The sequence below is a fragment of the Marmota monax genome, unplaced genomic scaffold (assembly GCF_021218885.2).
Source record: "Marmota monax isolate L192 unplaced genomic scaffold, Marmota_monax_Labrador192_F-V1.1 WCK01_AAM20220418_F8-fsc00062, whole genome shotgun sequence".
NCBI classification, from domain to species: domain Eukaryota; kingdom Metazoa; phylum Chordata; class Mammalia; order Rodentia; family Sciuridae; genus Marmota; species Marmota monax.
Window position 1 is genome coordinate 6,818,404 of NW_026695221.1, and position 27,156 is coordinate 6,845,559.

The window sequence follows — 27,156 nt, forward strand, 5'->3', positions numbered from 1 at the left end:
GTAGAGTAGTTGTTACTTCTCTTGATTAAGTGCCAGACCTGGTACTACAGACTCGGAACTCATGAGAGTATCAAATATGTATTGCTAGCCTGGGAAAAGATCAAGATTCAAAGAACAGTTTCTACTGATGCAGTATCACTTTTATAGTATCATAAAATGGAAAAATCCTAGGCAAAACCACCATAAGTTGGGTATCGCCTGTATCTTGTGACCGTGAGGGGAGGAGTGGGAGAAGGCAGAGCCCCAGTGCAGTCTGGTGCTAGAGAGGTGTGAGTGGAGCCATCTGGGCACTCAAAGCAGAGTGGGCAGGCAGGTTCCTTCCACAGGGCTGACTCCAGGTGCACTGAAGTAAGCTGGAAATGGGCGGTCATCAGAGGAGACCAAGGAGACCATCGAGGGTTGGGGGCTGAAACCCTTCCTAATATGCAAAGGGATGTTTTCCTCATACCTCTAAAGATGAGATGATGTTAGATTTAAACCTTAGCTGAGAGCTTTGGGGTTGATGTCAGGAGGATGCTTGGGTCTACAGGGGTGCTGTGAGACAAGGAGAAATGAAGATAAACTGCTGGCCATGACTCTCTTATAAATGTGGAGTCTGCAGCCATCTTCCCTAGGAAGGGTGCTGATGGCCACCTGCTTGTGGGTGGGGCAGGCATTAGTGCTTTTGGAAGTCTTATGATAAGCCTGTCACCCTTCGTCTTGTGCTCTTATACCATGGACATGAAGTCCCACTTGTCCCCCGCTAAGGTGTCTTTCAGCACAACAGTGTTTCCAATGGTCTGTGGTTTAAGCTTTGACTGCTGATAGTCCCTGTGGGCTATTTTGCTGAGTATCTTTTCAGGCTGCCTGGGTCTACCCCATTAATGAACCTGGGTATAAATTCCAAGACTCGGAGTGTAGCTCAGTGGTAGAGCATGGCTAGCAGGTGTGAGGCCCTGGCTTGTGCAGTACTGCAAAGAAACCAAATCAAACAGAACCAAACCAAGACAAAACACAACAACAACAACAACAAAACCAATTTCTCTTGCAGCTTCCTTAATGTCTGAGGCCCCAGGGACATCTCTCTTCACTCATTGCTTGTGGCTCTTGCCTTCTGTCCCTGGCATGTCTCTTTTCTGGTCTGAATATTTTAATGCATGTCTCTGCATGGTGCATGGACATCTACTAGGATTCTTGATCCTCCATCACTGTGCAGCGAGTGCTGTTTGGGGAAGCAGTCCTGATCCAGTCCCCTCGCCAGCGCTTCATTCCAGGAGAGAGTCAAGGGCAGAGCTGGCTTCACACTAAATCCTGCCTTAACCACTTAGCAACATGGATGAGGGGCCCCCAAGGATGCTCACAGCCTAATTTGGAAATTAGACGGGTTAATTTCTAAACACAGATACAACAATGCAATGTATACTTCTTCGGTGAGTAGAGAGTAGAGGGTGGGCCATTCTTGGGATGAAGAGAAGGGATAACAGAGAGATGCTAGCTCTGTCTCTGTATTGTTGACATTTCCAGCACTGGAGTTAAAAAAATCCCCACATTGCACAAACTATGTAATTGCTTTCATAGCATTCTAAGTAGGCCCCAGCAATGTGATGCCCAGCACTTAGAAAGGGAAACTATGACATAAGGAAAGGAGCAGTCATATGACAGCGGATGCTCACTGGACAGTGGATTCAGTAGAGCCAGGTCTCATGGTCTCTATAGTATTTTCCATGTGTCATGCTTGGGTTTTGAAGCCATCTTACTGTTCTAAGCAGCTCTGGACAAAGTTTTCTTCTTTCTGCTCTCATTGCATCCTGCCTGCCCCTTGGAGTCACCCTGCTTCCAGGCTTCTGTGTCTCCAGGCCCCTCAGACCAGCAGGTGTGGGCCACCAGGACCCACACTTGCAGTGGGAACAGGCTGATTTTCCATAGTCCATTTGATGGCTTTTCCTCAGAGAGAATCTTCCTGAGTTCCATAAGTCATCTCACCTCCCAAGTCACTCCCACATTTAAAAAATTTATTCATTTTTATATTAATTCATGTATTCATCTCATACTACAAACGATCAGGCATTGATGTCCAACAGGGAGTTACTACTTTTGTTTTAAATGGACAACTTAGTAAGATTCTTCACTGGTAATCTGCCATAGTGATCTATGGTCCTTTCCAGCAGAAGTCCTTCCTTAGGTCTAACCAAACTCTTTCTTGCTAGAAATTCAAGTCACCTTTATATATAGCACGTCACTTGGCCATCTGAATTCTCCCCAAAACTGCTGCATTTAATCTGTGCAATGGCTCTAAGAGGTAGATATTATTGTCACTTCATAGATGAGAAAACTGAGGCTTGACCCAAGTCCACTCTAGTATAGAGAAAGGTCTCCTTCCAGAGCTCACCAAGACTCTGGGCCATCTGAAATGCTAAAACCCATCATAGCAGTGCCCTCTGCAGGAGGGAGGATTGTGAGGGGGCAGGATTTGAGCCCCCATTGGATGAGGGTCTTTCCTCACTCATCTTGGGGCTGCTACCACAGCACTCTCTGCACCCTGTGCCCATCTGCTTCCTTGTACTCTTCAAGGTCACTCTAGTTACTGTTCCTGTCTTGGTCCTTATCACAATCTATAATTGCTGTGTTTGTGTGGTTCCTTTTTAGTATCTGTCCACCTCCCCCCACCTCCCTGGGTGTACAGACTTTGAATGCTGTGTCCCCAGCTCCTAATAGGGTGCCCAGAACATGATAGACTCTTAATGAATATTTATAGACACAAGAAAAAGAAGGAAAGACCCAGCAAAGAAAGGGCAAGTGAGGAAGAAAAGAAGGGAAGTAGAAAAATGGCAGCTCTTTCTCGAGGCCTCCCCTACTGTACATCTCAGAATTCATTCATCTTATGGGCCACACCCTTAGGAAACTTGTGTTAGAACCATTGGATTGGGACCTGGACCATCCCAGTTCTACCTCCTATGAGCTATTTAATATCTCTAAGTGGCTGGGGCCGCTTAGTGCTACAGCATGTGCTTAGCATGCACAAGGCCCAAGGTTCAATCCCCAACACTGGAGAAAAAAATTCTCTAAACTTCAGTTCTCTCCCTTATAAAATAGAGATAATTGTACCTACTTCATGGGGGTCATAGTAAAAACTGAATGAAATAAATCCCACAAAGCCCTACCAGTTTCTGGTACATTCAACAAGTGCTAACTCTGTTCCTCTGCAATAATGTTTTGTCAAAAAGAATTTAATTTTCCAATCCCAATGAAGCGTGTCTTCAATCATGTATGAGGGGTGACCCTCTTGGCTATCCATCATGCAGGTCTTGCAGAATATACACTTCTGGCCTTCTAGTCTACCAAAGAAGGTCACAAAGCAAGGGTTTCAGCTAATAATTAAACACAAGGTTAAGTGTATATCATATCAACTGTGCACTACAATAGGCTGAATTCCAACTTTATGGCTCTGTGAATGAATCAGTCACTAGGTGTCTCTGGTCTTTGGTTTCTTCTTCTATATCTGGGAGTAATACTGCTAATAATGGTTGCCCATATCACAGAGTGAATATAACCATCGAGATTACCCATTAAGCAGCCTGAAACATAGTAAGATCTATAAATGTTAGTTACTGTTGTTCCACCCACAGGTTAGAAAAAAAACTATCCTGAAGACTAAAGTAGGCTCAAGATAACTTTATGGAACACTCCTGGTTTTCTAGTTACATTAATACTTTTGATCTCCTTTCGTCTTCAAACCCCTCTGAAAGGTATATTACCTTTCCATTTTTCATTCATTCATCAATTCACTCATTCATTCAACAAATCCTAACTATAGACAGAGAGATGCACGTCACTCTAACAGAGGCTAAGTATTAATAGTACACAGTGCAGTTGATCATTAGATGGCTCTTCTCCCCCATCTTTCACTGCAGGGCTCACTGCTGTATTGCAGCCCTCCTTAAGGAGGAGGGTTTTTCTGTGTCCTTCTGCTTGGTCCTTAGTATATAGTTATGTCTCTTCATTTCCAGCTGCTTTCACTTGCCCATAGTCTCTGTGTGCCTTGTCATGTGGGGGTTCTTACATGCCATTAGCTCTCTATTTCACCCACATTTTCATTAGTTTCCCCAAGCTTTTATATAGGGTACAGCTGTATGTTAGTCAGTTCTATTGCTGTGACAAAACATCTAAGAGAATAAACTTGAAGAAGAAAAGATTTATTTTGGTTCATGGCTTCAGAGGTTTCAGTCTAAGGTTGACTGGCCTCATTGTCTTGAGACTGAGGTGAGACTAAATTATCATCGTGGCAGGAGTGTGTAGTGGAGGAGTCTACCATTTCCTGCCAGCCATAAAGTTGGGGAGTGGGGCTGGAGACAAAATACAAACCCCAAGGACATACAACTAGGTCCTACCTCCTACAGTTCCCCCACCTCTCAATAGTCCATTCAGACATGACTCCATCAATGAACTAATCCTCTGACGGGGTCAGAGCCCTCATGATCCAATCCCTTTCCAAAGCCCCATCTCTGAAGATTGCTTCATTGGAGATCAAGCACGTGATCCTTTGGGGATATTTCAGATCCAAACTATAACAAACTGTTTTTGTACTTTAGAAACTTTTAGGCCCTTGATGAGTCAAAACTTTTTTAAAATGGATGTTTTTGGGCAATGTAAACAAATGCTCAGAAACACATTTCTTAATGTGTTTTCAGTCACAATATTGAGTTCAAAATGCATGAGATACATGCACTGTACACAAGTAAGCCTAGCTTAAAAGGTGAAGGGGAAATGCCCACAGATGTACCTGATGCCCACGAGCAGGCACTATCTCTGGCCTCGTGTCACTGTCGGCATTTATGAATGCACCGTGTGTAGTTTTCATACCATCCCTGGAGGTTTGCTTGGTCATTAGTTGTATGAACAGGTAAAACATGAGTTCATCTGTGACCTGGAAAAAAGCAACTTCTCTCTCCTCTGGTCTTCTCTATTTAGAGAGACCACTGAGGCCCAGTTCTGGTGTTAGGTATAAAGTCGAGACAGGGCAGACAGGTGCCAGCTGATGTGTTGCCCACAGCATGGTGTTCGCTCACTTTCACTCATTCATTCAAGAAATACTTGCAGAGTTTCTACTGTGGTTCAAGGATTCAGGGGAAAACTAGATGGACTGCTTTCCTGGAGGGAATTTCTAGTAGAGGCATGATAGACGATACGTGAACAAAAGTTCAATGCATACGGTGGCACGCCATAGTGAGAAAAAAAGAGAAGCAGCCAGGACAGAACTGAGCTTCCCCTGAGGCAGTGGGCGCTGTCTCAGATGGGATGCTATAAAGCTCTCAGAGGAGTGATGAGGGAGCTGAGTCCCCAGTGACACGGTAGTTTCATGAGTCCTGAGGAGCGAGCTATAGGAAGATCCAGGACAGAGTGGTCCTGAAGAGGGAACATCAAATGTCACAAATCAGGGTAGGGTCAGATGGAATGTTTACAGAACAGAGTTGGTGGGAACACATCAGGGGACTGATGGCAAAGGGTGGGGCCAGGGATGATGGCAGAGTCCAGCTTCCCTGGGACCTTGAGGGCATGTGAGTGAGAAGCAGCAGAGAGAGAGGCTTAAGCAAATCAGCAACATGATCTGTTTCACAGGATTCATCCCTCAGGCTGACAGTAGGGTGTACACCAGGAAGAGGAGAGAGGTGGCAGATGCTTTATATAGCCCAACCAAGAAATTACAGTGGCTTGGACAAATGTGGCAGTGAAGGACAGGTTGGTCCTGAATATATTTTGTAGAAAGAGCAGACAAGATGTGCCTATCAATTGGATATGGGGGAAGAAGAAAAGAATCAAGATGGAATTTTTTATGGTTTTACTTCAAGCAGAGCTGAAGAAGGTCTAAATTAGACAAAATAGATATAAGTGCTAAGAAGCAAGTGGTTACTAGAAAGATTTCTTTTAGAGTAGGAATTTCATCCCAATATACCTGTGCCTAGACTTGCTACCCCCGTAGTATCAGAAGACTGCCATTGCTTTCTCCCACTGTCTCTACTATGTCTGGCACCCTGAGGGTGACGTCACCATGCAGCCCATAACCCAGCCAAGGGTATTTAGAGAAAGCATGGTGCCAGGCGTCAATCACCAAGCCCTGTGCTCTGGCTGCCCCTGAGTCTGGAAGACAGGTCATGCTAACCTCAGAGGAAATTCAATTGATCTGGCACAATTATATCTTCTCAGCCTAATCTAATCTCACCATTTTATAGGCAATCTTTTCCTCTCTGATCCTCAGCTTTCCTACCCCCTTTGTTAATTTATGCCTAGTACCTAGATACACACAAAGTCTCTGGGTTTCACATATGTATAGATGCTGGGTATAGGGCCTTTGAAAGTATCCCAGAGCCCACTGTTGTCTCCCTCCAAGATGTTCTGAAGGAAGACCCTTTTTCAGGAGCCAAGGAGGACAGGGCAACAGGGAGAGAGGAGTTCTCAACACATGGCATATTGTCCAAGCAGGACTATCCGCCCTTCACTGCCTTTTCTCCGCAGCTCTGGCATTTGTCCTTAGGTCTGGCAGGAGGACCAGCTGCCTGCTCAAAACCCAGAGTTAAAATTGTTCCCCAAATGCCAACTCAATCTTTGACTCTCCCCACTCCTGAACTCATTAGGGCTCCTCAGCCTTGCTAAATAAGGAAGAAACCTGACATTATCATAGCTTTCCCTCTGCTGTATCCTCTGCTGGCGTCCCCACACTTAATCCTATCTCAGGATTGTCAAACAGGTATTTGTATCTTTGTTTTAATGGAAGAAAACATTCAGGTTCAGGGAAGTAAAGTCATTTACCCTGTTCACAAACAGAAATTGTAGCATTTACACCAAGGTCTACACCACCTTACATTTTGGGGTACCCATTGAACCCCATCTTTGCTTTGCTAGCCCCATTTGCAGGCCTTTTGAATGACTTCTTCTGTGTTTATGCTGATCTCAGCTTGGAGCTCACAGTGACCAGGTGCCAGGGGGCCAACTCTTCAGTCTGTGCTAAGCCCCACTGTCGACCTCTTGGCAGTTTCTAGAGGTCTTTCTTCCATCCTGTCTTCTTGGGAAATATTATTAATGGGGGATATGTCAGGGTTCAAACAGTGTTGAAAATAAAACCATTGCTGAAAACGGTACTGTTACTGGGAGTGTGGAGGAACTAGAAAATTAAATTAGGAAATGGCAGTGTGGGCTAGAAGGTATATAATTTAGGTCTGGGTAGAAAAGTGAGACAGACATGTCAAAAAATAAAGGAGGAAGGAAGGAAAGAAGGATGGGGCGGGATAAAAAGAAAAAAGGGAAGGAAGGAGAAAGACAAAACTTGCTAAAAGACCTAGGGTATTTATTGCTTCTGAGAATTCTTGATGACTTTCTCTCCCCCTGCCACCCTCATCTTCCAGTCTTAATTGATTATATCAGGAAATTAGCTCTGTAAAAACCTCAGGCAGGCTTCTTAGGGACAGTGACAAGGCAGGAATTCAAGCCTGACTTGGAGACTGTGGGGAGCCTGCATGTGGTCTGCAGGTAAACAGGCTTTCTTTCTATCGGGATTAAGGCTCACAATGTGATAGGGCTGCATTTCCCTGAGTTTTTTTCCCCAAACCCATCATGTATTTATGTTACTTAATATAATCTAAGTCTGGTCCTGATAGTGTGTCATTAAGCAGATCATCATGTATCATTATCATTATTTTTTTCAGGTAGACAACTGAAAATAGAGGGATGGTGGTCTGGTACATTCTTGCTTGCTCTTGATAGTGGCCCTTTTTCAGGAATCGTGCAGGAGTCCTGCCCTGACTCTGAGAAGGGACTATCCTCTGTCACTGCAACGAATGTTTTTTTTTTTGGTCATTCTCCCTAAATTTGGAGCGAACACCAGCTTTCTACCAGGTTGTCCATTCAAGAAGGCAGAACGGTCTCCCTCCCACTCCTATGCCAATCATGCTTTCTGCCCCATCCTTATCTTTCCTGAGTGTGGGTGGGGTGGAAAGGGAAAGGCTGGGATAAGGGAAATGTGGAGCAAGCAGGGGGTTTAGGTGGTCCTATGGGATTCTGACTTCTCTGGAGTAGTGCTGTGTCCCCAGAGATGCCGGTTTCAAAGGGATTAGAATATTAATGCCGCTAACTCCTGAATACAGAGAGCTATGAGCAAGGAATAAAACCCTGGAGAAAATAGAAATCAAAGATGTATTGAGAAAAGAAGAGAGGAGGGAAAGTACTAAGCTGAGTTCTCAAAGAAGCCTAAGGGAGGATGAGCGTGAAGGGCACTGGGGAGCATATGCACACAGAAGACTGAAATGTGGTGCTAGGGTCAAGGCCAGGTGAATTTCCTTCCACCATGGGAGACCCGAGGCCCTGGGACTGTTGTGCTGGTGGGAAGTAAAGGCCTTCCTGCAGAGGATCCTTGGTGGGGGCCGATGGGTGGAAGTCCATTGGCTCTCCTTCTCTTGTCCAAGTGACCTCCACTTGCACCCTGGAGGAGAATTAACACATCCTGGGAGAAGAGATATCTCTCACACCCTAGCACGGCTTCTGTTGAGGAGTGAGGGTTAGCAGAAACATGCTTTCTGAACTCGAGGGTTCTTATAAGGAAGAAAAGAATTTTGCTGGAGTAGCTTCTAGGATCACAGGATCACACTTCCCTAGCAAATGTGCTAGGGAAAGGCAGTGCCAAGTTCAGCCCAGGTCCCAACAAAGGCCTGAGGGAAGCCGAATGAGGACCGGAAGGGAAGTTTGTAGAGTCGCTGCCATGTCACAGGCACTTCACGTGTGTATTTCTTTTACACCAGCTTTATCCAGATATAATTCCCATACGTATAATTCACATTGGGAGTGCACATCAGTGTTTTTTTTTTTTTTTATTTTTTAAGCATTTTCACAGAGCTACACAACTATCATCACAATCAACATTAGGATATTTTCATCACCTGCAAAAGAATCCAATACCCATTAGCTGTCATTCCCCATCTCCTCGGCAACCACCCATCTTTCTTTCTCTATAGATTTGACTAAACATCTCATATTAAAGAAATCAGACAGTATCTGGCCTCTTTCATTTCACATAATTTTTTCAAAGCTCATCCATGGTGTACCATGTACCACTCCTTTATAGGGCCAAATAATATTCCATTGCATGGCTATACCTCATTTATTGATTTGTCAGTGGGTGGCTATGTGGGTTGTTTCCACTTTGGGGCAATGAATAATGCCGCTGTAAACATTTGTGACTTTTGTGGGGACATGTGTATATTTCATTCGGTCTCCATAACAACAAAACCACTATAACCGACTCATTATCTCATTTTGAAAAACTGCAGCTCAGGGAGGTGAAATAACATTTTTGAAACTGAAAAGCTTTTCTCCACTTGCTGTGACTATGGTAGAAGGGCAAATAAGGGAGAATAAAGGGGCATTTTGCTTCACCTTTCTCTGGTCGTTATCCACATGATTGGGCAAGGAGAGCTGAGGAAAGGCATGAATGAGTGAGCGTGCGTCACTGGCCGCCCGTGGTAGGCACTGCTGCTTTCCCTCTGGAGGCGGGTCTGGGGGCAGGGGGCTGTTTGCCTAGCCCTGGCATGGCTCTGAGTTCTGGAGGGATGTCCCCTTCCTGCTCACTCTCTTTATTTCAGTGGCAGACATGAGAATAGGTGCAGAGCTGCTCAAGTCTCTTGCTGGGGTCACCTTGAGAGGAGCAAGATGGGAAGTCTCTGTAACAGGGCCCCCATGCTGAGAGGGCTCCCCAGGGTGGGCTCTGCGGAGCCCAAACCAACTGCCAGCAAGAAGAGCTCCTATGAGAGGAATCCAGCATGTGCCCAAGGACAACTCTATGGCATGGAACAACAGGGTCATCCAGGCTGTTGGCTCTGCTTCCTTCTGGCCCCAGGGTTTTCCCAGAAAGTTCTTGGACATGGAAGGGTAGGTGACGTGCCGCCCCATTAATGTGATTTTGATGTCTCCGCAGAACTCAAGCCCAAACCGGTAATCATTGACCCTCAAGTCTCCCTGGGGCATTGCAATAGAATCTACAGGAAGGCTGGCTCTCCAGCAAATCCACTGCCCTATGTTTTATCCTAAAACCTTGCCCTTCTTGTCACCTTTGCGGAAAGGTGATGCTAGTGCAGCCTTGACACTGGTGTAGAAAAGCCCAGAATTAAATGCAGCACAGATACAGACATGGCTGGATTCTTTCATTCTATGCATGGCTGGCACTTGAAAGAGAAACTAGAGCTGGAGGTCATATTACTGAAGGTGTTAACAACTTGATCACTTCCTATATCCCATTGTTGTCTAAGCTCTTTCTGTCCATCTATAAGATACATATGAAGGTCCGCATTTTTCAGATGAGGAAATTGACACTCTGCAAGACTATGTAGCGATCACTGTTAACTCTAGTAAGTGACTGACTTCAGATTCAAACCCCCAAACCTACTTCTTACATCCTGTCTAGTAGGTCACTTGATGGGGACTATGACAGGAAAATTTTGAACAGGAGCTAGAATGTGGAACTAGATGGTACTTAAAATCCCCCTCTGAATCCAAGAACTGGTGTTCTATGCCTCCAACTTGCATGTCTATCAAACTGGGTGGTTCCACTCTCACTGCCTGGATGCAGTGAAATGGACACTAGTCCCAAGTCCTGATACTCAAGCTGGTTTTTCCCCATTTTGTGCATCTCAAGCTTGGGAGTTCTATATATTTTCTTTAAAGCAAAGTGTATTTTCTTGTTGTAGACATTCCCTATGTTCAGGCCTCCTGTCCACATGGAATTCATTCCTGTCTGGGTTGGAAAGACTGAGTTGATGTAATACCAACTCAAACCACAGAGAACTAGAAGGGTCAGACTAATAACAGGATCTCCGCACACATCATAAATACAACTTTTTATAAACATTTAAATTTTCACTAAACTGCAGTGCCATTTGAGGTGGGTGGCTCAATATGTGAAATTTAAGAATAGTGTCATTACAGATGGGTCCAGTTTCCAGAACAACAACCTCTACCCAAACACACATACTTTTACAAAATAAACAAGGGGGAGGATGAGTGTTTGATTTGCAAAAATTATTCTTCACTTTACAAAAAAAATGCTATAGGATTCCTTTAAATACTTAATATTCTATTGTGTATATAACATGACTTTACTATACACAATTTCTGTTCATATACCATCTTCTGGGACACACATACTTTTCAATATAAGATTATATATTCAAAGTAATAACGTTCTTTTTAATAGTATTGAGAATAAAGATGAACAGACTATGGATCATTTAGTCTTCAGTCCTAAATTCATTAGAAACTAGAACTTACTTTAGGGTAGTGACCTTCAGGAAGGTCTGGACTGAAACTAAGAGAGTGGTCTGAGAACCCGAGTTAAAATCAAGTCCACCAGAGATAGATATGACCCTTTTACCCTTTCCTGTGTGGAAGGCCCTATTTCTTCCTGGTGCACACTGATTAAAATTTTACTCAGGATTCTGTAGAGACCTGTCCTCTCTCTCTGTACAGTAATCATGTTTGTTGTGTTTTACTAGGGATCTTCCAGACTGGGTCTTCACCTCCATCCTGGGTCCTGACCAAGACATCTTGGCAAGTTCCAAGCCCAACAGCTTAAATCCCAAAGAGGGCAGCTCTTGTTGGCCTTATCAAGGTTCACTCTATATGAAACTTTGAAAATCATCTCCTGCACCTCTTCAGACAGAGGCAGTGACTTGAATTTCATGTTGACTTCTAAATAAGAAACCCCTTGAACATCCCAGGCTACAAGAAAGCTGGTAAGCATTTGGTTGGGTGAAGCCACTGAGGCAAAGCCTGTCTTCCAATCATCAGTCCTAGCCAGGTTTTACAGAGACTGAATCCCACCATTAAGAGAGCAGCATTAAACTGATATTGCCCTCATCATGTCCCCTTTTGAAAAATCAATAACCACTCTGAATCTTCTTCAACTTCAATGAGTATTTCTTTGACAAATATTTATTGAGTTTGGTCTCTACCTAGCATTGGAATAGGGAGGTATCAGTGGAGGACACAGTTGGTGTTGGTGCCCCCAGATCAGCCCAAAAGTAAAGGTCATGTTAAGATTACTACTGTTCATGCTGCAAATGAAAAGTACAGCACCATTAAATATCACACAGGAGACATGCAGATTGAAATTGGGGTCGTGGTCAGGAAACTCCTCTGTCTTTGAGAAGCTGACATTTAAATTTCTTTTTCAGAAATAACTTTTTCATTGAAGTCAAGAAGTCAGGTGGGTGTGGGGAGAAGCGAGTGCCTGGCGACCCCAGCAGGGGAAATAACATGGGAGGCAGGGTCAGAGAGGTGGAGTGACTGCCCAGCTTCTTAGTCAGAACCAGGCAGGGCTGGACCTGTGGTCATGTGTCTTCTTGCCTTTGTTCCTCTGTCTGCCAAAGCTGGGCCTGCTGCTGCAGCAGTGGAGGCAAGAGCCTCGGCTCACTGCCACTACCTGGTTCTCCTTATCCAGCAGGGCTGGAGGGTCTCCATCTTCCCACCGTAACCGTTGTCATCAGAATAAACTTTTGACTGTAGAAGATGCCAAACCATACCCTGTAGAGATTTATAAATGTCTCCAAGTGGAAGATGCCTTTCCTATAATTTCAGGCTATTGCCTACAGTTTTCTCAAAGGACTACCTGTAGAAGTTTCCATAAGAAGCATAGTGCTTCATGGTATATGATCTTCAGCAACATCCCCAGTTGCCCCTTAATTCCATCAATATTATGACCATTTTGGAACTCTGAGGTCCCTCTAGTGACATCAGGGCCTGTGGTCTTCTCCTCCAATGCACACCCTTGGGTATAATCCAGCGTACCATGTACCTTCTGCCTGCCCCACCTCTTCTCTCCACCTATTTTGGTGCATTTGAATACTCTTCTTTGTCTCTAGAAACCCATCCCCTCCCCAGTAACCAAGTCCTCCTTGTCCTTTAAGGCACAGTATCTAATACGAGTTTTATTTCTTGCTAGTTCTTTCCCTCTGATGTGTTCTCTTACATGAAGCAAAGCAATATATGAAAAGCCATCATTTCTGAGTCATAGCAAGCAGATGCTAATAAATGTACGCCTTCTTTCCACATTGTTTACCAACTATGTGGAGTATGCCATAGGGCCTAAAAGCAAAGACTTCTCCGTCAGGTGGATCCAGATTCTTCTAATTTTTTATTTTTTTGGCCTTTTGTGACCTTGGGCAAGTTGCTTATCTTCTCTGAGCCTCAGTTTCCAGACTCTTAGAATTACTCTGAGATCTGAATATGATACTGCATGTCAGAGATTTCATACCGGTGCCTGGGCAACTCTTTCAGGGCCCCGAATGTCACTACTAAAGAAGGGCACTATTTGCCTTGTGCTCTAGGGGTCGCTGTTCACACAGAATGCAGCTGTGCAACCCCTGGAGCTGGCAACAGGATACTGACACCTGGAGACTTTTCTCAGTCCTGCTCTTTCCAGTCATTCGTTTTGAGCTATGCACCTCCACTTTTTCCTTGTCTTACTGGAAAAAGTAAGTAACTCTGGCACGGTCCACTCACACCCAAGAAAACAACGTTTCCCCTTGGTAACATGCCATGCTCTATTAAGTTTAAGAATAATTCTTTAAAAATCTTTGGAGAAGCCAAGTGCCTTCAACTGTGCAACTTTCTCTTGTTCCTTAGGGCTCTCTCACTTTCCTGCCACCCTCCTCAGCCCCCATGGCTGTACTACTCTCTTTAAAACTCAGAAGGAGGCAAAGACAGTGTCCCCTTTCTGTCCTTCTTTGCATAGTTGTGCCATGCTAGCATTTTTTAAAGAAGCAATTATGAAAAACAATAGAAAATGACATTGGAAAGGCACACAGAATAAATGTTCAGCTTCCAAAGCATTATTTTCTGACTCTATATAAAATACACACTGTCACCAAAGATGAGTAAGTTCTCCGGGACACTGTCCCTGGGTCTAGCTTTGCCAGATCTCAGACTGGATGGATAGAAACATCACAGCTCCCAGTGTTTCCCACTGGGACCCATGAAGAGGTATAGCTTTTTGTAGTGAGAGTTTAATTATCTCAGGCTAAACAAGGACCCTGGTAAACAAGTTAGCTAGATGGAATTTAAAATCTGAACTTAAAGATTCTAATTTCTTTTAATGACTTTTTGTATTTAGCTGGGTTATTTCCTTGATTCTTCACATCTTCATATTAAGTGTATATAAGCATGTATGACTTCTGGAAACAACCAAAGGGGCTGGTTCTTACCACTTGGCTTTTATTATCTCTTAGTTCCACTTCTTATTTTTTTATTTTTATTTTATTTCTTTGGTACCAACGATTGAAGCCAAGGGTGCTTAACCACTGAACCACATTCCCAGATGTTTTTTTTTTATTTTATTTTATTTAAAGACAAGGTCTCAATGAGTTGCTTAGGGTCTTGCTAAGGGCTGGCTTTGAACTTGTAACCCTCCTGCTTCAGCCTCCCAAGCCACTGGGATGGCTAGCATGTGCCACTGTGCTGGGCCGCTCCTCTTCTTTTGTTATATGCTTATGACCTTTTGTATTGCCAAGGTCCTACAGTCAGTGATCACAGAAACACCCTGTATTTGGGCAAATTGGGCTTTTAGAAGCTAGTGAGAACATGTGCCATGAACATCCTTAGGAGTCTCACCAAGGTTTAAGTAGAATTTATGTTTGATTTAGGTGACTTGGGCAAGGTCTAAGGAAGCAACAGAGTGCTTTGGATTAAGTGCTGTCAGGAACTGGGGGGTAATTCTTTAGATACGATAATAAATCTTATTATCCAGAAGGAAAGAGAATTGGCATGTTCTGGGTAAAGATGCATCAATCACTCAAACTAGCCAGTACAGGGGGATTTGGGGTTGTTTTGTGGTTTGAACAACAGTCATGTTTTTGTCTGTGTTCGAACAAGATTACAGAGAGGGCTTGTTTTCATCCTGATCCATCATGGTCAGAGTGGTCTTGCCTGATGCTGATGTTTGTGAAGTTGTCTGACTTCAATATGAGAACAGCAAGATCTTGTCTTGACTGTCAGCCCAGCTCCCAGATGGCAGCGGCAGCCGTCTTCTTTTCACTTCTTCTCTTCTTCTCTGAGCACATATATGGCTACTGATTCAGGTCAAACCGGAGTTAATGCCTATGGCAAAAGAGGAACAGCATCGTCCCTGGGTACCATGCCTCTGTTTAGCTTTGCCAAGGATATTCTCTCCCTCTGTCTCAGTCCTACCTTTCCAAGATAAGGCTTCCACCTGGATTACAGACAAATCCTTTATTAAAACATGTGTGCAATTCTTAGGTCTTCTGTTCCATACTGGGAAGTGGACCGGCCCAATTCACAGACATATTGTGTGGTCAGAACCTTAGTTGCCCTCTCTTGAAAGCCTTTTTTCCTTTTTGCTGTGGTCTCCCATACAGCCCATTTCACTTTGCGTGATCAATCCAAGGTGGCTGTGGAGTTAGTGCCAACTGTTTAAACTTCTGTACTAATTTAAATTTGTGAAGCACTAATAACAATTGCCATTATTTATTGCATATTGCAATGTTCCAGGAACTTTATGGATACCATTGCATTTAAATCACACTGTGACTTTTGCAAGTCTATTATTAGAGCCATTTCACAGGTGAGGAAACTGAGGCTGAGAAAAGATAAGTGGCTTGCTCAGGTCACCTGGCCATTAAATAGCAGAGATAGGGTTCAAGTCCATGTCCCTGCTTACCTAACCTGGAGCTCCTTCCACTCTGCCATGCTACCTCTGGTTGTTATCTGTGCTGGGAACATTCCTGGCCCAGGTCTCTTCATTTCTCATGATGCTCCATGCACAATATACCAAGTTTTCCAGATCATGCCACTAAGACCAGCTGTCCCTGGAGATATCTACAGGACACAGAGTGCCTACAAGATCGCCAACACCATCAGACCTTGCTATTCCCTAGCTCTTGTTGCCAGCTCCTCCTCTTTACAAGGAGGGAGGAGATGGGGAAGGCCCGCACTGCATTTAGACCCCAGGTACACTGACTTCACAGCAGAGAGGTGCCAGGAGGGCACTTACCCCGAGGAAAGGTGGAGGATTCCCCCAGTGTGTTCTCCAATCCAGCCTGGAAGAGGCTAGGAGCCCAGGTACCTCTTTTTATACATAAGAGGCCAGGGAAGATTGTTTCTACCAGCCATGCCAAGGTCTATATAAAAAGAGCCCCAGTGACCCCAAGTGAATTGCCTGAGAAAGACAGTAGAGATAACTTCTCTGGCATTTTAATCAAAAAGAAAATGCCATCCTCTGTCTACTATAGACTCTGGATGTGATAGGGGTAGTCCAGGGAGCTGGATGACTTAATGCTCCTTGATGCTCCAAATATTTGCAAATCTAGCTGGGTGACTGTGATCCAAAAGTTCAAGATGGTTTTCATAGAAAACTGGAAGTCTTCTACTATTGAAGAGGACAAGCTCTACACTCAGCCATTGGGTCCCCTCTTTGGTGGCTGCCTTCACCCTGGTGTCAGTGCTTTCAGCAAACCTGTTGTGTTGCAATTATTAAACTACTTCTCTGGGAACAACGTGAGAGCAGGAATTCTTATTACCTTGTTCATCTCCAAGCATAGCACCTGGTACATAGTAGACGTTCAATAAATACTGGTTAAGAAGGCAGAGATTGTACCCAGTAATCCCATTGAATGCATTGCTATGGAAGGTCCTCAGGAAATATTTGTTGATTCAATTGACTCTTGGCCCGAAACAAAGTAGTAAAATTTCACAGAAACTTGAATTACTTTTGTACCACGGTTGCCAAGGGACTACACAAAATCATTTGACGTCTGCTTTCAGACCACATAGCTCAGATTTCCTACCTCTAACATAAAATTTTGACCCTCAGAAATGTCCTGAAGTTAACTAAGGTTGTGTATGAGCTGTGAGAGGTTTAGCTAAAAGGAAGACATAGTCCTTTTTTGTTCATTTTTATAGAAAAATAATAGCCTTTGTAATTCTAAGTCAGAGGTAATAAAAGCAGCGCCTGGGTTTCCCACCCACTCTCTGATACAGTGGCTGCTAAGCATTCTGGGAGTGGAAAGGTAGCAGTGTAATAAGTGCTATAAGAAATCCCCAATTCACAAGGGCTTGTTCCCAGGTAGATGCCTGCAAACAGCAACAGCAACAACAGCCAGCCCTAGGTTCTTCACATTTTAGCCATGAGCATCAACTATTGGTACCTCACTTAAAATAAAGAGGGTTTAGTGGATGTTGCTTGCAAATGAAGCATGTGTTTTTATGAAGCATGTGTTTTTATGGAGACAAGGAGATTCAGGAGAAAGATATGTTAGTTTTCAAGAATTCGAAAGGTCTGAAACAGGATGCTTCAGGCTTATTTAGAATTATGAATTGTCCCTAGAGCACAGCTAGATGGGTGTTCTTTACCCCAGTCTCTCCTGTACATCTGCAACAAAAATATAACAAATGACTCTGGAGCGCTGAGTGACTAGACCCTTACCAGCCCAATGTCTCACAACGCCCCTGGCACTCTAATGACATGTTTTCCTGGAACTTCTTTCAGCTTCTTTGTGCTTGTTTTCTCCTGTCACTCCTGCCTGAGCCAGATACACAGTTAAATTCAGAGTGACTATTGCCATGCATGGGAATGCCTCTCCTAGAATATCTGTATTAGAGAGGGAGCCCTTTGGCTTCTAAGCAATCTGTGTGACAGCAAACTCCTCATTTTTGTACATTGATTAATGTATTCATCAGCGTTCAATAGATATTTATGGAGTTCTGCTACGTGTGACTTCTAACACATCTTCAGGCCTTGGGCTTGGTGTTATTGCTCTGCCTCTCAAAACTGATGGTCTTCGGAGTGCTCCCACTGTTACATATCATGGCGACATCACTCTGCATTTGGGTGTTTATGGGATTATCTGCACTCCCGCCCCCTACTCACCAGGGAGCTGCATAAAGACAAGGATTGTGTCTGGTAGACTGCCTTTGTAATGACTAGCACAATGGCTGGCACACATAGTCACATCAAAATATCATTATTGAACAACAATGGATAAATATATGCATACATAAGTACAGTGAGTTTGCTGCCAGTTGAAATGTTTTCTCAGAGGCCAGATTTGCAGTTAAGAGGGATCTTGTAGAGAAGTTGTGCTTTTTGGTATTATACAAACCACATTGCGTTGTGATTGCTGATGCACTAAGCTCACTTCCCCATTTGTGAGTTCCTTGAGAACAGGAAGAGTTCTGTCATTGAAACCCTACAGAATAAGCACACAATCAATGTTTGAGAAGTGTACAAAAAGTCTGTTTTCTGAGCATGAACTATTTACACAACAAGAATGCTGGAGCATTAGAGAAAATGCGGGAATAGTGTAATCCACTTGTTTTGTAGGCTACCAAGAATACCTTGATAAATATTAGCTGATGTGCAACCCTTTGCTTGCTATTTAGATTTACTGATTTCAATAGAAAGGAACCTAAAAACTGGCATGTTATACAATCCAGATACCAGGGACGATTTCTAATCACCCCGTAGTTCATAAAATACACATTGGCTCGGTCTGTGGTTGGATTAAATGCCATTGTTTAGGCAGAGTAGGATATGTGCAATAATAGGTCTGCTGAGTGAATGACGGGTTTGGTTAGTGGATGAATTTATCCTGTGTCCTTGCATTTAGTACAATTCTTTTCACTCTTTGAACAAATAAACCAACAGCATTGCTAATCCAGTACATATAAAAAGCACCTTTGGTAAATGCCAGTTTTTCCAGAATAAACCCAACAATAAAGATTACTTTTAAATCTCAGTTTCTTACATAACAGTGGCTCTTGTATAGAGAGATTAACACGGTATCTTGTTTCTTCCTGGTGTGATCTTACTTTCATCTTGTGAATATGTCCCTGTTTATGTCTGTATATTCACCTGTATCTTTGTGAATTCTTGGAAAAATTCAGTATCTCAGCACGTTTCAGAGACTAAATAGGCTAGAAGAATGATGATAGTTAATTGTTTCAGGCCAGAAGTTACTTGGCACGACTTGGGAGAACGGCAGGAGAGCAATGGAGCATGGCAAAGGAGAGGTGGGCAGTCCACGCCTGCTGCCCAGGGACCTTAACTGGTGGTTTGTCATGTCTTAGCATGACGGTATTTCAAACCATGTGAGTTTGAAAAAATATATATACCCAGCTCAGGGCTTGGTCTGTGAACAATCACCTGCCTTGATTTAAAGCACACAACTCTACTATTGAACCAAATGTTTTGAAGCTAATTAGCCTCAGACTCCAGGCTAAAACCTAAGATAAATTAGGCTGGGTCTAAAAAGAAATCAACTTGCACAGAGACCAGTTCTCAACACCACCACTTCCTTGCCTGTAGCAACCATGGATGCTTCGGGTCGGAATTTGTTTAGCATGCTGGTAAGTGCAGATCGTCTGGGGAAAGCTTTACAGATTGGTTGCTTTTGTTTCACTTCTTTATAAGTCCAGGCAAATGATGTTTTATTATTAATAGACTCATGGAAACCCAAACTTATGAAAGAGGTGAATCAGAAGGTACTTTACAGAAATATTCTTAACCCTTGAAAGTGAAATGAATCTCATGGAAGTTGATGGAGAAAGGTGTGGGGGAAGAAAAACTCAGAAGCTAGTGTTTCAGGGGTCAGCTCTGAAGTTATAAGGAATGACAAAGAGAATGTGGATTCCATTGACAAATGTTACTTTTAGAATTATTTAAGGTGAGATCTGCTCTATAAAGAACTTTGTAAACAGTATGAGCTTCCATGCACCTGGGAGAGGGAGTCAGTCCCTAGAGGGGGCAGGTCAGGTTAAAAGATGCCTGTGCAAAGCAAGGAGAGTGACTAGGGAAGGAGACTATTTTCCCAGCTAAGTGCCTCACCTGGGACCATCCCCTAATCCTCTTTGGGGACTTGAGGTCAGGAAGGGTTGGGCTGGGGCCCTCTGAATGTGTGAAGGTTTGTTTGCTTTCTTGGTAGCCCTTTCTTGTTTATATCTTTAGAACCTGTCCTTTACATTTCAAATCACACTGTGGTTTTCTTTTTACCACTCCTACTTGGTGTTGGCTTCTTGTGTATTTACCTGAGCTAGGGCCATGAACAAGACACTGTGGAATATCACTTTTGTTTAAAAGGTATCATTAAGTCGGTTTCGCTTCCTAGTTTTTATGAATAAATACACTTTTGAAGGGGGATTTTGAGATCTATTTTAAAAACATATTTGCATTTATTGAAAAATACCATGAAGGCATTGTTAACCACAGTAGGCACACCTTGATTTTCTTTGGTGTAGGGGAAGAGGTAGTCTAGTGTTTGTGACCTCTAATTTTCACCATTGTTGCTGTTTGGGGAAAAGTTCCTTCACCATTTTACTGTAAAATGGAAGTCACATAAAAATGTTATCCAAAAGAAACCATTGGAGCAGATAGTATTTTGGAAAGCTTAATGCATTCACTAAATTATTCCATTTATTTTGATGGAATAAATAACAAGTGCTCATAGACTGTGGTAGCAGCTGGGCTCTAGGAATGAATTAAACATGGGTTCTACCTTTATAGAGTATTATTTAAATCAGTGTTCACTGGTCCTACAAATCTGCAACAGGGAAGGAAATGTGAGATATTGATAATTGCCCTCCTATTATTCCTTCTGGATGTCTTGGCAAACCATGGAGAGAGAGAGAGAAGGAACAGGATTGAGATCATCTGGTGGGCTCTGAGCTTTATTCTAAATTGTACTGATCATTAAAAAAAAAGAAATTTGACCCACACTGTACTTGGCTTAAAGTATTTTAAGGTAATATAAGTTCAGTATAGAAAATTTTATAACTGAGACACACTGTGGTACACGTTTCCTCATAACCTTGTCCTATCCTGCCACTGGTTAGCTATATGACTTTGGATAAGTCATTTAAATGTTCTGAGTCTCAGTTCCCTCATTTATTTGATAAATGAGAGAGCAGAATTGGATCAGGATTTCTCTTGATGTATGAGTCCCAGGACAAGTAGTGTTCAAGGCAATGCAGGCAGCATATTGATGAGCATTTCTTTTTTTCTTTGTGTATCACAAAAATATAAATACTGCTTCAAGCTTATAATTTCATAGAAATTATAGCTTAGCAGAAGGCTAAATTAAAGAAAAGGGGAAGGTAATATGAAGAATTATATCAAATAAATAAAAATAAATAAATAAACCAATCATGACCAAAGATTTTTAAAGTGTGTGACTTACTGAGGTCCAGAAATACTTAAACATATGATCCCTTCCTTTCTATCGGCCCATAATTAATTTTATATTTAAGTAATATGGTTTTCCTATGAAAAATTTCTATTGGAAACAGTATTGCAGTATCCAGAATAAACTTGTATCCAGCTTGCTCAAATGACCAGTAAACCAGACCGTTCTGAATGATCTTTTCATGCACTTGTCTTTATGTGAGTCAGTCAGTCACTGCTGCTTCAGATGTAATCTTATTTTTGTTTCCCTCTGTTGTGTTTTCAGATCAAATTTTTGACAGAAAGGATGTTCAAACATCTTCGGAAGTGGTTTGTCACTCATTTTTTTGTACATTCTCGGCAGAGGTCAAGGCTAGTTTCCAAGGATGGAAGGTGCAACATAGAGTTTGGCAATGTGGATGTGCAGTCAAGGTTTATATTCTTTGTGGACATCTGGACAACTGTGCTTGACCTCAAGTGGAGATACAAAATGACTGTTTTCATCACAGCCTTCTTGGGGAGTTGGTTCCTCTTTGGTCTCCTGTGGTATGTGGTAGCTTACGTTCACAAAGACCTCCCAGAGTTCCATCCTTCTGACAATCACACCCCCTGTGTGGAGAACATTAATGGCATGACCTCAGCTTTTCTGTTTTCTCTGGAAACTCAAGTGACCATTGGATATGGATTCAGGTGTGTGACAGAACAATGTGCCACTGCCATTTTTCTGCTTATCTTCCAATCTATTCTTGGAGTTATCATCAACTCTTTCATGTGTGGTGCCATCTTAGCCAAGATCTCCAGACCCAAAAAGCGTGCCAAGACCATTACCTTCAGCAAGAATGCAGTGATCAGCAAGCGGGGTGGGAAGCTTTGCCTCTTAATCCGAGTGGCTAATCTTAGAAAGAGCCTCCTTATTGGAAGTCACATATATGGCAAGCTTCTGAAGACCACAGTCACTCCTGAAGGGGAGACCATTATTTTGGATCAGATCAATATCAACTTTGTAGTCGATGCTGGCAATGAAAATTTATTCTTCATTTCCCCATTGACAATTTACCACGTCATTGATCACAACAGCCCTTTCTTCCACATGGCAGCAGAAACTCTTTCCCAGCAGGACTTTGAATTAGTGGTATTTTTAGATGGTACAGTGGAATCAACCAGTGCCACCTGCCAAGTCCGGACATCCTATGTCCCAGAGGAGGTGCTTTGGGGCTACCGTTTTGTTCCCATAGTATCCAAGACCAAGGAAGGGAAATACCGAGTGGACTTCCATAACTTTAGCAAGACAGTGGAAGTGGAGACCCCTCATTGTGCCATGTGCCTTTACAATGAGAGAGATGCTAGAACCAGGATGAAGAAAGGCTATGACAACCCCAACTTCATATTGTCAGAAGTCGATGAGACAGATGACACCAAAATGTAGCAGTGGCTTTTTAACTGGAGTAAAGCAAAGTCTTCTAGATATCTAGTGACTATAAGTATTACAACGTAATCAACAGTTTAGGGGTATGAAAGACCCTTCAAAGTCTACCAGCACAAGGACACTTGAGCCTCATAACTGTGATCCTACAAATCACAAAGCTCTACAAGTCTATTGTATTAGCACACATGGTGCATTTATATTAATCTGGCATATGGAAGCCAGATAGGAGCTCATTTGGAATCTTGAATATGATTATTTGAGGTTATGCAATGTTGATGGGAACAGGCCAAATCATCAAAAGTCTTAAGGACAGATCAAAAGTGATACTTTTTAAAGTTTCTTTGAAGAAGTTAGGAGCTTTAGATAGGATCAGGGAGCAACCATATTTTCATTTTGATTTTACTAAGGAGAAAAAATAAATGTCACTTTCATTTTAACATGGACTTTTGTCACTGGAAAAAAATTGTCTTTGGAGTCTGGGGGAGATGAAATAACCAATCAATGACAATAAGAAGAGACTGCTACACAATGAATGATTTGAGGCTCTAACCTTCTTGAACTCTGGTTGTTGGAGACTTCGTCTGAATCTTGGTCATACTTATTTCAGGAGAGGCGAGGAAGGCATAGTCCAAGGACTCTGCAGGGACCAAACTTGCTTTGCCTTATGGCCTATCCAGATGCTGAGGCCCCCACTGAACTTTGGCCCAAATGATATCATGCAGTATGTTTAGACAGAGGCTAATAATAATATACTCAAGAATCTCAGTGAACATTTTCTTGCTAAACAGAATGTTTGATATTGACCTTTAGGGAGAGGTTTTAATATGAATGTCTTGTTCAGTTTTCCACATGCATTATTTTGAATGTATCCTGGAAAAAATGGAACTTGAAGCTGCTTAGGAATCAAAATGTTTTCAGTGCATTTATTAATATATTAAATTTCTGAAACTGCTCAGGCACTGTCCAAAAGTGTCCATTAATATGTATTAACTACGATGGGAAAACTGACGATAATACTCTTGCCAGGGATGGACTTTCTCCTGGAAGGGGTGGGACTGGTAGGAGGAAGGCAAATAGGATACATTTGTTGTCTTGACTCTCCAAGAGTAAATGAGTTTGGCTGTAGACACACCCCTTCCGGTACAGCTCCATCAAATCTCTCCAGTGTGAGTCTTGGCACATGTAGGGGCAGCTGCCAGCAGTTGTCAGTAGCGACGGCTTTATTTTTCCAGGCCTGGGGTTGAGATTGTACAAATCTATATACACACACTTTAGTCCTTCTGACCCAGACCAGAGGGAATTCTGATGGCCTTGGATTGTGCACCTTCTCTGTGGCCATGGCCATGGACACAACTGGCTCACAGGAGATTACTCTGTGCCTGTGAATACTTTAATATCATAATTTAATTTGCTGGGAAAGATAATAGAAATCAGATATCCCAAACTTGAAGAAGCTGCAATTCTCCGCTGGCCCGTTGACATGAGGTTTTGTGACTCTGTGGCTCTTTGGCTCTTTATAGAATGGAAGGGTAATGTATTGATTCAGTCATTCACAACAGAACATGCTCCTCTGGTCTGTTCTGCTGGTTGGTAACATGCTTGGGGACAGCTGGAAGTGAATGCTCAGAAGCAATCCATTCCCTTTGGTTGTTAAGAGAGCTTAAAGAATCCAACAGGAATCTTTGTGATTGGCTTTTGTTTCTGGGTTTGTCTACTTCCCCAAATTCCTTTATTAGGATTAAGACACCCTGCAATTGGAGACCTCTTTTTAATACAAATTTTCATTGAACATCTAACAACCATTAAAATACATCCAATAAAACCCTTAGGAAATGGGATGTGGGCACATAACTTTAGATAGTTCTAGGGGAAGTTGGAACCCTCCAAAAGCATAGGAAACTGTGGTAAGCTGAGGCAGAAAAATCACAAGTTTGAGGCCAGCCTCAACAATTTAGTAGGACTCTTAGCAAGGAGAGAAAGAGAGAGGGAGAGGGGGGTGGAGAGAGAAAGAGAGAGAGAGAGAGAGAGCGAGAGAGAGAGAGAGAGAGAGAGAGAGAGGAAGAAGAGAAAGAAGAAGAAGAAAAGGAGAGGAGGAGGAGGAGGAGGAGGAGGAGAGAGGAGGAGGGTGGTGGGGGGAGGAGGACAGGAGAGGAGAGGGAAAGAAAGAGAAGAGAAAAGAAACCAACTGGGCATTTTGAAAGGGAGTTAAGAAGAACATGTGTGTGTGTGTGAAGGGTGGCTCAGTGAATAAAGAAAATAAATGGGAAGCAGATATCATCAGGAAACCAAATTTCTTACAGGTTAATGCCACTGCTAAAGGTAGGGGTTTTATTCCAATGTAGTGACATTTTTCCCAGTAGAACCTGACCACATCAATATTCATGTTGTTACAGGTGTGCCATATTATTATATTTGCTGACTTCTCCATTTCAAAAGCAATTCTATATTAATTTACATTAAGAAAAGGTACATTCTACAATATATTATACTGAAAGTTTTCCTTGGTACGATTCCCCTTGAATTGCCTAATTTATCTCTGTTGCTTTAGGGATTTTGACTTAAGAGACACCTAACCCAGTTTAACCTTCCTGGTCAAGGACCAATATTTAGAGTGAAGATCTGAGAGACTGCTGCTAATAAGAGAAAAAAAGAGAAGATCCTAAGTGGCCAGTCAAATCAAGGAAGTGATATGATTACTGTATTTCCATCACTAAAAGGTGTGACACAGGACCTTAAGAAAAGCTTCCCAAGTAGATGGTAGGGACAATTGCGGAGGCATCTTCCTTGGAGAGTTTTCATAAAACCAGAGATGGGTCTCCCACAGGATGCTGCAGTGAATAGCATGGAGAATCTTTCCTCCTCTAGAAACAGTAGGGAAGCCTCTGATGGAAAAGAATGCAAATGAACGCTTGGTCCCGCCCCTGGGCCGTTGCTGTCTGCCATTACAGGAAGTGTGTGTCAATCAAAGCTTGACAGGGGAGATAGAACATTTTATTTTGGAAGCCAGAAGTTTGAGAACAATGACTGGAATTTCCTCTTTCTGTCCGGCAAGGGCTGTTTGTCATTGGGGAGATAAAAGTCCAGGGGTAGGGAATAAAGGTTATCGGGAACTGCGCAACACAGAGGCATGTTGGGGGGCGCGGTGGGAGGAGGGGTTATGGAGGAAATCTATTTCAATGCCTGTCATTAAGTTTCCATTAAAAGAACATTCAGTTAGGAATTCAAAAATAATTTAATCTCCCTAGCCAGATGCACCCAGCTGGGCTCCTTGGAGCTGAGCCCTGTAGAGAGGGAGATCTGCACACCCGCTGAAGGGGCTGGGAGCTGGTATGCATCTCCATCCAGCGCATCCCTGACTGCTTTGAATGTTCTAGAAGACACAAGGATCATTCAGGCGAGTGGACTTGTGCCATGGTACCAGAAAAATTTAATATAAGGGTATTTGCCAAGCTTTTTCTATGTCTGAGGCTGTCTTTTAAGCATTTTATGTACACTAACTCATTTAATTTTCACAAGAATCCTACGAGGTCATTAGTAGTATTAGACCTATTTTTCACATGAGTCAGATGAAATAAGGAACTTGTCTAGAGTCATGAACTAGAAAATGGCAGGGCTGGGACTCAAATCCATGTTGGTCTGTCTTCAAAGCCCAAGCGTTTAAAATCACTTGTCTATGTCTTAAAATGAATTGCCCTCTGAGAAGACTCACTGACGCCATCAGATATTTACTAGAAACCCACTGTTGGTGCATGGTCTTACACTTTAGCGAAAACACTCATTGCTTAGCACAGGTTAGATCCCCTGTTCAGGGCTTAATAAGCACCAATAGAATTACATGTTCTAGGAGAACGTGGTGTTTTTCCAGGGATTTTAGGTAACCTGTCTAGTGTGTCTCCAGAAGTATCATGGGCATCCTGAAGATTTGCCTATCCTGTTGGTACAAACTATCCTCTCAATACTATACACACACACACACACACACATGTGTATATATAGTACAATATTCTCTCTATATTATATATACTACATATATGTCAGTAGTGTATATATATATATATATATATATATATATACACACACACACAATACATGTACCAGTTGTATATAATTTAAATACATACACACACACACACACACACACACATCACTATTTCACTCTCTAAGGTGGAGACAGTTATTATTCCTATTCTGATAAATGGAGAAACGGAGCCTCAACTATCCTTGAAGAACAGGGTCTGTGTTTTCTATTCAATTCTATATTCCTAGCACCAGCACACTTACTGACAAGTCAACAAACATTTTTGAATAAATAATTTTCGAGAACGTACATGGCTAATTGTAGATTTGAACCTAGATCTGTCCAAAGACCTTTTGATCAAGCTACAATATTTTCTAGCTGAGGGGCTTTGATAGGGGTCTTAACTTCATTGATTCTCAGTTTCCTTTTTTATAAAATGGAATTTTAAAATATAGTTGAGGAAAGATGAGTAAAATGATAGATGTACCTGCTCTTGGTAGAAAGTAAAGGGCAAATGAAGAGCCC

At 42.6% G+C, this 27,156-nt stretch overlaps 1 protein-coding gene and 1 long non-coding RNA gene across 5 annotated transcripts in view; one reads left to right on the plus strand and one right to left on the minus strand.

Moving 5' to 3' along the window:
- Kcnj1 (potassium inwardly rectifying channel subfamily J member 1) overlaps window positions 1–23,568 on the plus strand; it is a 29,526-nt gene extending 5,958 nt beyond the window's left edge. Inside the window, exons 2-4 of one of the 4 annotated variants that reach the window (XM_046432791.2) lie at window positions 11,511–11,750; window positions 13,344–13,490; window positions 21,474–23,568. In XM_046432791.2, coding sequence (XP_046288747.1) covers window positions 13,455–13,490; window positions 21,474–22,613 — 1,176 coding nt within the window. In that variant the 5' untranslated portion in view covers window positions 11,511–11,750; window positions 13,344–13,454 and the 3' untranslated portion in view covers window positions 22,614–23,568. Of the gene's footprint in view, window positions 1–11,510; window positions 11,751–13,343; window positions 13,491–19,153; window positions 19,378–21,473 lie in introns of those variants that run through there. The other 3 variants (XM_046432793.2, XM_046432792.2, XM_046432794.2) reach the window with 3 other exon arrangements.
- The window catches only part of LOC124085238 (uncharacterized), a 54,660-nt gene that overhangs the window by 16,470 nt on the left and 11,034 nt on the right, over window positions 1–27,156 (minus strand). The gene's annotated exons all lie outside the window — the stretch shown is intronic.